The sequence below is a fragment of the Panthera leo genome, chromosome B4 (genome assembly GCF_018350215.1).
Source record: "Panthera leo isolate Ple1 chromosome B4, P.leo_Ple1_pat1.1, whole genome shotgun sequence".
Classification (NCBI taxonomy): domain Eukaryota; kingdom Metazoa; phylum Chordata; class Mammalia; order Carnivora; family Felidae; genus Panthera; species Panthera leo.
In genome coordinates, this window is record NC_056685.1 from 12,970,688 (window position 1) to 12,983,876 (window position 13,189).

Here is a 13,189-nt window from a genome sequence, read left to right on the forward strand (position 1 = left end):
TTTGTCACCTCTAGGAACTCTGTCCTAACCAGTCTACTTTCTATCTCCCAACAGCCTGGACTCTACCCTAATTCATTCAGTCTTCTCACCTCAGATTTACCCTCCTCTATTCTTCAACATGTTACTTAAACTTAAACCAGTTTTCCCGTTCTAATAGTCAGTGGTACATCTTTTCAATTAATTTTTAAGTTCACTAAAGCCACGGACTGGCTTGTATTCTCCCTGTACAGAGTAGATACTCAGCAAATATTGGTTGGGTAATTAAAAAAGAAAATTTCCAAAGGAGGAAACTATCTGAGGAAAGACGAATCCATAATAAAATGAAATGAACTAGAGAGATGAAGTTTTACAAGAGCAGGTTATCAGCTAGAATCTATTCAAACAGACCAGAGAGCTAGTCTGTTCAAGAGAATCCCAGAAATCTGAAATCAAATTTTTAGAAATACAAAGACTCTTCAAGATAATCTAATTCACATCTTTCATTCACTGAGAATAGTCACCCACTAATTTCTCTGACTTACGAATTGAAGTTTTTGCATATTTAATTTTCCTATTACAAAAACTTGACTTTTGGCAATTTTCTTACAAACAATGTGCAAGAAAATGGAACCTCAAAAACGTGGAAAATCTCTTATGGATATAAAAATATTTTTTTGTGCTAGAGTCAAAGCAGATGTCTTGAGCCAGATGTATGGTATCACCTTTTATTTTAAATTGCAATATGGAAAAGAATGCAGATAAACAAGACGATAGAACTACTCGCCTTAAAATGTGAAAAACGCAGAATGGCTCAGATACGAGGCGCCCTTGATGGGCTAAATCCAAAGCGTTAGAAGATCCTGGTGGTGAAGTTCTCGACCTTTGACATGACATCAAAGTCAGCCCTGGCTTGAGAGTCAGAGGACCCTGATCGTGAGACTTTGCCCTATCACTTTCAGTCGTGGGACCATTGACAGTTTCTCAAATTCTGATTACCAAATAAGTTTGTCTTAAAACTAGGATTGTCGAAGGGATTAAGTGAGATAATACAGGTGAAGATGCTTTGCAGAAAATCGTAATTTGCACTATAGCCTAGCTAGCTAACTTACATTAAAATATTGTAATCTGAGCTTTCAGAATCTAAGAGCCAAAATATCCTAATACCACCTCTGTAGCCCCATGGCTATCCATCTCTACGCTGTCATTAGAGAAATGATCAACAAATCTTTGGCCCTAGCGCATTCCAGCCTTTAAAGGGTTCCCCAAACTCATGTGATTTCAGCAAATGACACATAGCCAAGAGCTTCCTGCTCTATAATTAGTGACATCCTGCTGGAGGCTCCCAACAGTGTCTTTTCTTGCTTCCCAAAATTTCTGCAAAAATGAAGGAGGTGGGCTTTTCAATGGCATGTGGTCTTCACCACCAGTATCTGTCCTCTGTCTGAGTCCACCCTTCGTTGTTTGAGGACCTCCGTGTGGCATAGATGATCATCACCACCCCCCCCCCCCCAATACTAACTCTTCATTGAAAGAATCAGTGAAATGCACTCACCTCAAGGCAGTCAGCACATGCTTACAACCCAGGACCCCTTCCAGAGGCTCTAAGCCCAGCACCAGCTTGGACAAGTCACCTTTGGTACTTTTCAAAGGTCACCTGCTCTAGTCCGGCAGAATAAATCAGGCTCCCGTGGGGGGTAGGTCTCCAGACAACAGAGTGTGAACAAATGCAAATGATCACCCCTTCCAGTAAATAACACAAAACACTTCTGGCATAAAAGCCATATGGTTGGGAACAAATTCTACCATCTAAAAGCAGCACTGCCCATATCCTAGGGTACAACTAAGACATAATGCTGAATAAAGCGTTACAGTTGCCCGTCAAGGACCTCTATTCTAGACGCTATTCCTAGAGGTCTTATGTTATGTTTAACAGAGCTTAAAGGGACCCTACAGAGGACCATGACCCCCTCAGAAAGCAAATGACGCAACTAAGGCACAGAAAAAGGAAGCGACATATCCAGGACCGCCCAGGGAGTGGGGAACAGCTGGGAACAGAACGTAGGGCTCTCCAATTCCAGATCTGGTGCCACTTTGCAGAACCAAATAAATGTATTCTGCCCTGAATCATGTCGAGTCTACACCGAGTATAACCTCTGACTGTGTCCTTATCCAAAACCAAGGGGTGTGGCCAGTCGCTCCCCCCACCTCCCCGCTGGTTCCCTGCAGCCCAATGACTCGATACCACGAAAGTGCAGAACTCCCATCAAGCCATCTGATATTGACCTCCCCCCAAACGGGGTGCTTATGAGCTCTGGCCTTTATACTATGCTACCCTCCTCAGTTAGCAGAGGCACTCCATAAATACTGAGAATTGATTGGCTGCTTGAGTAGCTAACAAATAATAATGTTTACAGCTTCCTTCCAGAACTCACAGCCAAAGCAACTCTGCTAAATGGCCTCCTTTCCTCCTCTCTTCCTCAGTGACTTGCTTATATACATTTTGAGACTCATCCTGCAATAGTTGGGAAGCAATTATGTTGAGGTTTCTTCTTAACAATGAAAAAAGGAACAAAGTCCATAGGGGAAAATTCCCCCTGAACCGGTTGTGAACAGGAAAACACACCCTGACTATGGTTACACATGGTGCTCCAAGGTTCTCTAATCTAATGCCCCATTGTGATGTCAAGAGCCACTTCCCCCGGCTTCTGAGGGAGACACACATGTAATCCTTTAATCTGGGCAGGAGGTGAGCACTAGGGAGAGATCTGAGGGCAGAGGCCGCTGACACAGAGGATAAAGTCTGAGCCACGGAGACCTCCCGGACAGCAACCGTAATATTTGGGAGCACCAGGAACGGAACCTCAGTGCGTATGTCTCAGAAGCAGCTGGACCAGCATGCCGAGGGGATTTTTCCTTAGGGCTCCCAGTAAAACAGGTGCACTCCCGTACGCTCAGAAGCATGGAGAAGAAATCAGGACAGAAATGTGGAGGCAAACAGGCCCAGCTCTCCCTACAGCTGATTGTTAAGAACACATTTCTTCCCTATTTTAACATAATGCAAGATTTATTTCTGTCAAGCAATACAAGATTATACGCACACGCCTACCTGAACAGGAGCCTATGTGCCCTTATTTTTTTGCACATGACTCAGACCCCGGTTTCCCAGAGTCTCTTGGTCCTCAGAGACACTGCCACTGTGTCACCTGCCACAGTCAGAAATCCTCAGACCCTAACCATCCACGTATGTGACCACTGGACATATCAATGGTCAGTATCATTGGATACAGCATCATTGGACAATATAAGTATAAGGAAGGGAGAGGAGACCAGGGTAATTTCTCCAGAAAACAACTTTAATTCTTTTGACTACTTCTCTTGCAGTGGCATTGGAAGTCAGCAGAAGATCCCAGGCGTTTCAAATGGCTCTGGGGCCGATACGACATTTGAGGCGAAAAAGAACCATGATCTCCGTCCCTCTTAACTTGACCCAGCTCATTGCTCAAGAGGCAGGCTCCCCACTGGCTCCTCTTCCAAGTGCTCTTAACAAACTCATCAGGCCTCACAAAGCTGTATTTCCCCCTCTCAGTCAGAAAACACAGATCAATATACTCAGCAGAAGCACTTATGCTTTGTCCGTAAAAATCTCCTGTGTAACTATTAGAAACATTCACACGCGGAGCCTGATGCGGGCTATTTCCGTCAGCATTACCCTGGCATGTGAGCTAGTCAGCGAGGAGAAGGGGGGCAACACACAGCGAAAGCAAACTTGAATCTAGAGCTAGCCCGAAGTCAATCAGGTTAAAACAAGGTGACGCCACTGTCCCTGTATTGCTTAGACAGGCTAAGAGCGGAGGCCTTCTTAACATGATGGAAATCACAGAGAGGCTTAAAGGAGGTCAGTGGTCTACACGCGGGCAAGGGCCTGGACAAGGCCTGCCAGAGTCTCCCCCGCAGTCACAGTTGGGAGGTGGCTCTGCAGTCCCAATGTTAAAAAGGCCACAGACAACCTCCTTGGCCACTTCCCCGGGGAAATCGGAGTAAACACGTGGGCACCTAGAAAGAAGATCCTATTCAATTGTTCCGTGGGCAAAAAAAAATTCCACAGTTGCTATGAGATGACAGAAAAACAAATCAACAAACAGGATCACCTCAACTTAGATGCAAAAGGCAGCGGGGGAGGGGAGGGGAGGGGAGGGAGGGGGAAGGATGCTGAGGAGCCAGGGGGAGGCGTCGGTGGGAATCTATTTCCAGGGGCTCTTAGCACCTGTTTGCAAGCATCTCTCTCAAAATAGCATTAAGCAACAAGTTTCTAAAATGGCAAATCTAGGGCTTCTCTTCCCTGAGAGTGCTTTGTCATGGCCGATGCTCTCACCCAAGAAATCATTTGCAACAAGCCTGCGGGATAAAGCGGAGCGATTTTTAGCATGTCTGCAGCACTGCAGCGGCAGCCCACGGTGCGGGAGGGTAAGGCTGGAGCTGGGCGCTGCCCGGGCCCCACCTCCTCCCGGAGCACTCACCATCAGCAGGCTGAGAGCAGAGTCGGGCACCAGCTGCACAGCCATGGTCTCCGATTCCCATGCACAGTCAGTTTGCCTGGGCCCTGGGTGACTGCGAAGCATCCACAAATACCTACAGCAAACCAGCCAGAAATCCAGACTCAGGGCGCAAAAGGCTCAGAATGAAGACAGGCCACATTTCATATGGGGCGGAGGGCGGGGGGGCGGTCAGGCGGATATTGGGAAGAAAGGGTGGGAACAGTGCTTAAGGATTTAAAAAAAAGAAAAAACAAGAACGAAAATAGGAAGCTGCAGGTTATTTAAAGGTGAGCCCTCCCTAGCTTCACCAAGCTGCATGAGCACAGAAACCACATCAAACACAAATATGAAAGCTGGGAACACAGAATTTTTAACTGATACCTTAGCCTAGGCAGCAGCAACTCTTAACTCATAATTAAAATAAAACATATTCCCTATTGCAGATAAATCAACCAACCCGATCACCACCACTACCACCAGCCCCCCCCCCCCCAAACTCCCACCCCACAATCTCTCAGCAATTCTGCTGCATAAACATGCTGAATGTCACTACCTACCGCTTACAATCTGGTCAGTATCTTCTCTTCCTGCAGAAAGGTGTGTCCCTTTTGCAAAAATCAAGTATCTGGGAGTGAGAGAGCCGAGCCTGACCAAAAGCACCAGGCAGTTACTGGAGATCAGCAAATGCCCTCATCACCACCGAGTAATAAGTCAGTTATGCAATGACCCCTCCATCATCCTTAAATCTACTTTCCCTCTCCAAGTGGACTGGCCAGCTTAGTTCCCCGTGGGGCTAACATACTTACAAGGAACATGTAATTACACTGCCTGTTCTGTTAGCGTTCTGATCTCCCAGGCTGTACCACATGTACGAAGCAGACAGGCACCCTCTACCTCTCTCCCTCCCTTCCTCCCGCCCTTCCTCCCTCCCTTCCTTTCCCTCCCATCTCTCCACCAGGCTGCCTGTTAGGAATTTTGAAGGAGCCTCTCTAGCTCACAGAGGTACAGGAGGCTAATTTGTAGTAAGAGACACTGCTTAAGACAATAAGGCAAATTAGCCTTGAAAATCATATCATGCAGCATTTTCCTTGGAAGATGTCAATGGCAAAAAAAAAAAAAAAAAAAAAAAGGAAGCCTGCCCAGTCTTGTTATATAATGAGAGGCTGAAAAGGCTTCTCAGAGTCAAAGATTTGAGAAAATTAAAACACTTTTTTTTTTATGAGCAACGTCAAGCTTCTATGTCTTATGGAGTCTAATTATTCATCTACACATGGCAATTACTAATACTTCTAGTAACAGTTTTCACGTTCTCTTTCAATTTCTTCCTTCACTCACCTGCTGTAACGACTCCAAAAATTCCTTGCAATTAACTGGACGCTGTGAAATGTAAGAGAAACCAACTTTGTAAATAAGAAACCGGGGGGAGGAAATTCATCACCTTTACATGTTCCTATGGACAACTATATCTGTGGTCCCTATATCGTTCATATTTTAAAAGCATTTATTTCATTATCACAAAATGCTCAACAATATTCATTGAATGAATTAGAAGATCCCTCTCTAATCGTTTATCCTGTGGCCCAATGCGGTTAAAGCTTTATTCCATGGTGTCTGATTGGATTCTAATGCCCTTGACCTCAGGAACCTCTGAGAATCTTTGTACTGTCAGGTGCTTGGAGATTCACAGCATGACCGGAGTCATGTGAACATGACCTTGCACTGAGCTGTGGGAATATTCTAGAGTTGCTGGTGGGTTTCACAAAAGAATTTTTGATTTTTACAATAATTCGTTATTTGATTACAATAATTTAAAGAACATATCTATAGCATTCCCTTAACCTTGCAGGTATGTTTCTAAATGTATTCAAATGATAACTGCTGAGTGCCTACTGTATACAGTACTCTATGATAAGTTTTGTAGAAGATGCAAAGCTAAGTCATGGCCCCTGCCCTCAAGGAGCTTTTTATCTGACAGATACAATGATATCCAACAATCATCTATGATACATGACAATATGTGATAAATGCTGGAAAGTGACTTAAAAACAATTAGTTTGGGGGGCACCTGGATGGCTCAGTCAGTGAGCATCTGACTTCAGCTCAGGTCATGATCTCACAGTTCATGAGTTCGAGCCTGACATCTGGCTCACTGCTGACAGTGCAGAGCCTGCTTCAGATCCTCTCTTTCTCTCTCTCTCTCTCGCTCTTGCTCTCTCTCTCTGCTCCTCCCCCATTTCTTTCCAAAAAGAAATAAAACATTTAAAAAATAATTTTAAAAATGTTTTAAAAATAGTTTGGGCCATGCTGAGTAGGGAGCGTTTACTTTTGGCTTCAAGAACATGGCAGTTTTTAAGCTGGAACTTGAGGAATAAGCAGAATGTCTTTCTTATGACCTGTGTTTTATAATTCTACACGGACCATGAGCTTGTAAAACACAGAAAGCACAGGGAGAAATTAATACTGTGCTACTGCAGCTGGTGGGTGTGGTGGGAAGGGGAAGGTGTGCCCATCGAGGGCCCAGCAGGAGCCTTTGCAGGCCCAGGGGTACAGGACTCGCCCGGGTTGCACAGGCAGGCCTGGGAGACTTGACCTCATCTGCTGGTGCCAGGCGTCAGCATAACTGCCTTTCTTTCTCCCTACTTTGCTTGGAAAACCTCATGCTGGAAAGAATATAATCCTGCCACATGAAGCAACGTGGATGGAACTGGAAGGTATTATGCTAAGTGAAATAAGTCAGTCAGAGAAGGACAGATATCCTATGTTTTCGCTCCTGTGGATCTTGAGAAACTGAACAGAAGACCCTGGGGGAGGGGAAGGGGGAAAAACAGTTACAAACAGAGAGGGGGGGAGGCAAACCACAAGAGACTCCTGAATACAGAGACCAAACTGACGGTGGATGGGGGGGTGGGGAAGTGGGTGATGCGCAGGGAGGCGGGCACTTGTTGGGATGAGCACTGGGTGTTGTAGGGAAGCCAGTTTGACAATAAATTATATTTAAAAAGAAAAAAAAAACAAAAAACGTCATGCTGAACCTTTGCCCAGCTTCTTTAGGAAAAAAGAGTCTGCAGCCGACCTCAGTTAGACATGACTGGGAGGTGCTCTATCAGGGCGGCGAGAGAAGGAGCAGGGAAGGCAGGGCCCGGAGGGGCGAGCAGAGGTACAGTGCTGCCCGCTGAGCTGCGCAGTCAGGGGGAAAGGCTTCGGACGGGCACAGAGCTGCATGCCTTGGCACAGTCCGTCAGGGACAGAGGGCCTCGCTAGCCTGTTCCTGTCTCCGTCTTGTTGGTCAGATTGACCCCGTCGGGCATGAAGTCCCTCGCGCTTCAGAGAAACGCCTGGTACTACGCGGAAGCATGGGAAGTTCAGAAAGGCCTGGGGTCTGGACCAGAAATGGAAGGAGGCGCCACAGACTCGGTGGGTCAGTCAGACAGGGCGCTGGCAAGGGAGCTTCTGAGGCTCCATCCTTGGCGGCTGTTCTAGAGACTGTCCCAAAGCCAGCCCACACCCTGGAGAGGTCTGCAGGGGCGGGCAGCGCTAGGAGCTGAAAAGTCAGTGGCGGCCCGTAGGCCCCACTGAGCAAATAGCTAAATCCGGGGGAGGAGTGGGGGGGGGGGGGGACAGGAGAATCTGGGGGGTGGATGAAGTGAGTGTGGTCAAAGTGTGTAGGCTTACACACTTTCCAATGTCTGAAGTTATACCCTCCATGAAATATTCCCTGGATTTTCCACTTGAGTACTCTGTTTTGTTTGGACAACTTCTAAGTTGCTGCTTTTTTTTTATATGTATATAACAGCTATTCACTTTGCTCTATTATCCCCGTCCTAGAGAGTGAGAAACCCGACATCAGACCTACTGTCAGCTGCCTCTGTGCACCCGTGCGGCTCTGAGCACGGAGCTCAGACAGCGGTGGGTATTCAGTCCTATCAATGGGCATGAGGGGAGGTGCTGAAATGTGAAGGACACAGAGCAAGGGGGCCAGGACGGCATCCCGGGGATGGGGGCGGGCAGCTAGAACACAGGGAGTTGGTGAGAAGTAAGCGTCTGACAGAGAACGAGGGAGCCCCAGGATTCCAGGGACGAGGGTGTCTCCACAAAGATGCCTGGAGCCTTCAGTAGAGTTAGAGACAAGGAAGTCCAAGTGCAAAGGATTACGGAGCAGCATGTGAGGAAAAGGAGTTAATTAGCATAAAATAGACTCGTACCTTAATTTAAAAAAAAAAAAGTGAGATAGGAGTTCCCTAGGTCTTTTCAAAACCTTGTTCAAAAGCAATCCAGATCATAGAAGGAGGCATGCAGGACAGCAAGCAGTCCTTTCCTCCAAGGAAGGAAATTCCATCCTTGGCTGGTGTTACCTCTCAAGACACGTAATCCCTTGCTCAACCAAGGGGCAGTGCAGTGTCACAGCTATCAAAAACCATTACCTGAATGAACGAATGAATGAATGAATGAATGAATGAATGAAAGAAAATTAAACTTCCTCTGTATTTACTATGAAGCTGTTGTGAAGACACGATCACCAGATGACTCAAAATTTCCACCAGAACTCAGTACAAGAAAAGTGTCTGTCCCTCCTGAGGTGGCCTGTGTGATGGCTGGTGTTATCCTCGGGCTCCCTGCTGAGGCATTTGACTCTTAGGAACCAGAATGTCTACTATGTCATTGATTTACTCTGCAAATACCATGAGGGTGAGGTAAAAATCAAACTCGCCTTCTGTTAAGTTGCACACAGTAGGCATTCTGTAACTGTTATTCCCTAGAAGTCTCTTTTTCATTCTGATAATGAAAATAACAGAACTAATCACAGTTGTCACATTTGGCTGCCAGAATACCCACAGCACATTATCATAGTTGGCATTATTACTTCCTTGGTTTTTCTCAACCTTGTTTTCCCTTCTAATTCATAATGTATTAGTCTTATTTAGTAGGCCTTTTTGTCAGTAAGCCATCTGAAATTCTTTTTTGGAAAGAGGTAGAACATAAATCACTCTTTAATGCATAAACTGCTCTCAAATAAATTTGGCACACTGTGAAATATTTCGCAGCTACTAAAGTGGCAATTAGGAAAACCATTTAGGAAATATGGAAACTTTCTGAGCTACAATGTTTGTTTGACCATAAAATGATACATATACTTTAATGGCAACCATGTAAATATTTGTATTTAAGAGAACAGGAAGGAACTTTTGCTTTCCACCAAGATGGAGTAACTGGGTAAAGTTTACCCTGAAAAAAAAAACAACAACAACAAAAAAATGGGCAAAATATCTGAACCAATACTTTTCAAGACACAGGACATAGGACAACAAAGGACAAAGATAAGACTTACAATAATCCCAGGTTATTGAATTCAGAGTGTTTCCAGGCCACAGAACAGAGAAGGAAACCCAGGTAGAATCAAGCAGATTCCCAGAGGTGCCCGGGCGGCTCAGCAGGTTAAGTGTCTGACTCTTGGTTTTACTTTAGGTCAGGATCTTGCAGGTTGTAGGTTCGAGCCCCACATCAGGCTCTGCACTGACAGCTTGGAGCCTGCTAGGGATTCTCTCTACCTCTCCCTCTGCCCCTCCCCTGCTCGCTCGCTCTTTCTCTCAAAATAATTCGTTAATTGATTTAAAAGCATTTTTAAAAGTGTATTCTCTAAATTAAGAAGAACTGAGAGTCAGGGGAAGACAAAGATGGGTAGAATTCACAGGGCAGCACACCAGAGAGGACAGTGGTACAGAGAGAGAGAGAGAGAGTATCAGAGCTCTGTAAAAAGGTCGCCTCTGAGCATTTTGTTGGGTCTAATCACCATATGCACAGGAGGAAACTGTCCAAAGTTGGGGAAAGAACCATCTAAAATAATTAGGAAGGTTGGTGATTGGGGCTCACACAAGGCTAGAAATAGCACCTGATCACACCAGCCAGACAGGAAAGCCTCACAGATTCACGGTGCATCAGATGGGATGCTCAGAAGGTTCTTGCCTTGGGAGTGAGAAATAATTAGCCCTAGATGGATCACTCCCATAAGTCTGCCTAACAAATATGAAAATCAAGACCCGAAAGGATCAAACTGTTTCCCAGTAACTTAACTGTGTTCCAAAACAATGTTAAAAAAACATTTATCAAAACACAAAAATGCAAGACAGTAAAATTTACAATGTCTGGCACCTAAAAAATATTATTGGGTATGGAAAGAAGTAGGAAAATATGACCACTAAGTAGAAGACAAGTCACTCAGGGCGCCTGGGTGGCTCAGTCATTTGAGTGTCCGACTCGATCTCAGCTCAGGTCTTGATCTCAAGGTCATGAGTTCAAGCCCTGTGTTGTGCTCCATGAAAAGAAGAAGAAGACGGTGACAAAACAATCAAAATCACCCAGGACTAACACAGATTTTAGAGTCAGGGGGAAAAAAAACCACATTAAAACAGTTATTATAGGGGCACCTAGGTGGCTCAATTGGTTAAGTGTCCAATTGTTAATTTCGGCTCAGGTCACGACCTTGTGGTTCATGAATTCTGAGCTAGAAGTACAGAGCCTCCTTGGGATTCTCTCTCTCCCTGTCCCTACCCCTCCCCTGCTCATGCTCTCTCTCAAAATAAATAAATAAAACTTTTTAAAAAAATTTAAAAGTTATTATAATTTTATACATTATTCAAAAAGTCAGGTAGAGATAGGAAAGATATAAAAAGGAACTAATCTGAGCTTCCAGAGATTAAAAATTACAATATTGAAAAGAAAAAGAAAAGCCACATTTGTTGGAATTAATGGAGGTTAGACATTATAGAAGAAAAACTTAGTGAACTTGAAAACATAAAAACTATTCCAAATGTCCATGTAACTTGTATCCCTGAAGAGAGACACAAATATATGGGAAGAATTAAAGACCAAAATTTCCTCAAATAATATAGTGAACAAATTCTAAGCATGAAGAAAGCTACACCAAGGGACGTCAAATACAAATTGCTCAGTATCAGTGATAAAGAGAATAATTTGAAAACAATCAGAGGCAGACAGATGTATCTATCATGCACAGAGGGACAAAGATAAGGATGACAACAGATTTCTGGCTGGGATGAATGAAAGCCAGAAGACAGTGGAGCGACATCCTTTAAAAAACTTAAAGGATGGGGCATCTGGTTGACTCAGTCGGTTAAGCATCTGACTTCAGCTCAGGTCATGATCTCGCAGTTCATGAGTTCAAGCCCTGCGTTGGGACCTGTGCTGACAGCTCAGAGCCTGGAGCCTGCTTCAGATTCTGTGTCTCCCTCTCTCTCTGCCCCTCTCCCATGTGCACACTATCGCTTTCTCTCTCAAAAATAAACATTAAAAAAATTTTTTTAATCAAAATTTTAAAGGAAAAACTATCATCCATTTCGGATTCCACATTCAACAAAAATATCTTCTAAAAATAAAAGCAAGATAAATACTTTTTTGGACATACAAAGTAAATAAAATGAAAACAGATCGGAAAGGGAGAAAAACTTCCCATGAAGAAAACTCCAGCCCCAGGAGGCTTCAGTGATGAGTCCTAGTAAATATTCAAGGAAGAAATCATACCAATTCTCCATAAATTCTTTGAGAAACTGAAGAGGAAGAAATGTCTCTGAACTCATTTCATGAAGCCAGCATAAATATCAAAGAGAATATTAAAAAAAGAAAACTATAGATCATCATCCCCCATGAATGAAAATACAAAAATTCTAAACAAAAAAATTATAGAAAATAAAATCCAACAATATATTAAAAAAGTAATGCACTATGACCAGCCAGGCCTTAGGAATATATGGTTGGTTTAATATTCTAAAAACAACCAGTGGAATTCACCATATTAACAAACTAAAAAAAGAAAAACCACACCATCAACATAAAAGGCACATAAAAAGCAGTTGTCAAAATTCAACATCTCTTCCTGATTTTTAGAAACTTTCAAGCAACTAGGAATAGAAGAAAACTTTCTCAGTCTAATAAAGAGCATCTACAGGGGCACCTGGGTGGCTCAGTTGGTTGAGTGTCCAACTTTGGCTCATGTCATGATCTCACGGTTCCTAAGTTTAAGCCCCTTGTCGGCCTCTGTGCTGACAGCCCAAAGCCTGGAGCCTGCTTCTGATTCTATGTCTCCATCTCCCTCTGCCCCTCCCCGACTTGTGCTCGGGCTCTCTCTCTCTCTCAAAAAAAAAAAAAAAATATATATATATATATTTTTTTTTTTTTTTTTTAAATTTTTGAAAAAGATCACCTACAACAAATTACAGCTATTACCATACTTAATGTGGAAGACTGACCACTTTCCCCCTAAGATCAGGAACAAGACAAAGTTATCTACTCTAAGGACCTCTCTTCAACATGGTAAGGGAGATTCTAGACAGTCCAATAGGACAAGGCGGGGGGGGAAGTCTACTCATATGGGAAAAGAAAAAGTGGTTTTTTCACATCCAACATGATTTTTCGTGTAGAAAATCTGACGGAATCTACGAACAAGCTACTAGGATAAGAAAGTTGAGTCAAGTTGAAGGATACAAGGCCAATATTCAAAAATCTACGGTATTCCTATATGCCAACAACAGTAAGACATTTAAATTAAAAGTTCAACTAACAATAGCATCAGACCATATGAAATTCTTAGAGAAAAATCTGACCAAGATGCAAAAGAACTGTATGCTGAAAAGGACAAAGCACTGCCAGGAGTAAGACTTAAA

The 13,189-nt window shown here is 43.8% G+C and overlaps 1 protein-coding gene and 1 long non-coding RNA gene across 5 annotated transcripts in view; one reads left to right on the forward strand and one right to left on the reverse strand.

Moving 5' to 3' along the window:
* Positions 1 to 12,503, reverse strand: part of FRMD4A (FERM domain containing 4A) — a 614,500-nt gene extending 601,997 nt beyond the window's left edge. The window contains exons 1-3 of one of the 4 annotated variants that reach the window (XM_042944929.1): positions 12,481 to 12,503; positions 5,850 to 5,891; positions 4,497 to 4,608 (exon numbers count right to left, since the gene is read on the reverse strand). In XM_042944929.1, the coding sequence (XP_042800863.1) occupies positions 4,497 to 4,598 (102 nt within the window). In that variant the 5' untranslated portion in view covers positions 4,599 to 4,608; positions 5,850 to 5,891; positions 12,481 to 12,503. Of the gene's footprint in view, positions 1 to 4,496; positions 4,609 to 5,071; positions 5,616 to 5,849; positions 6,297 to 12,480 lie in introns of those variants that run through there. The other 3 variants (XM_042944928.1, XM_042944927.1, XM_042944931.1) reach the window with 3 other exon arrangements.
* On the forward strand, positions 1,777 to 3,604 carry LOC122223882. The gene is made up of 2 exons (XR_006204552.1): positions 1,777 to 3,246; positions 3,361 to 3,604. It is a non-coding gene; the product is annotated as an uncharacterized LOC122223882 (long non-coding RNA).
* Positions 12,504 to 13,189: the final 686 nt, after the last annotated feature.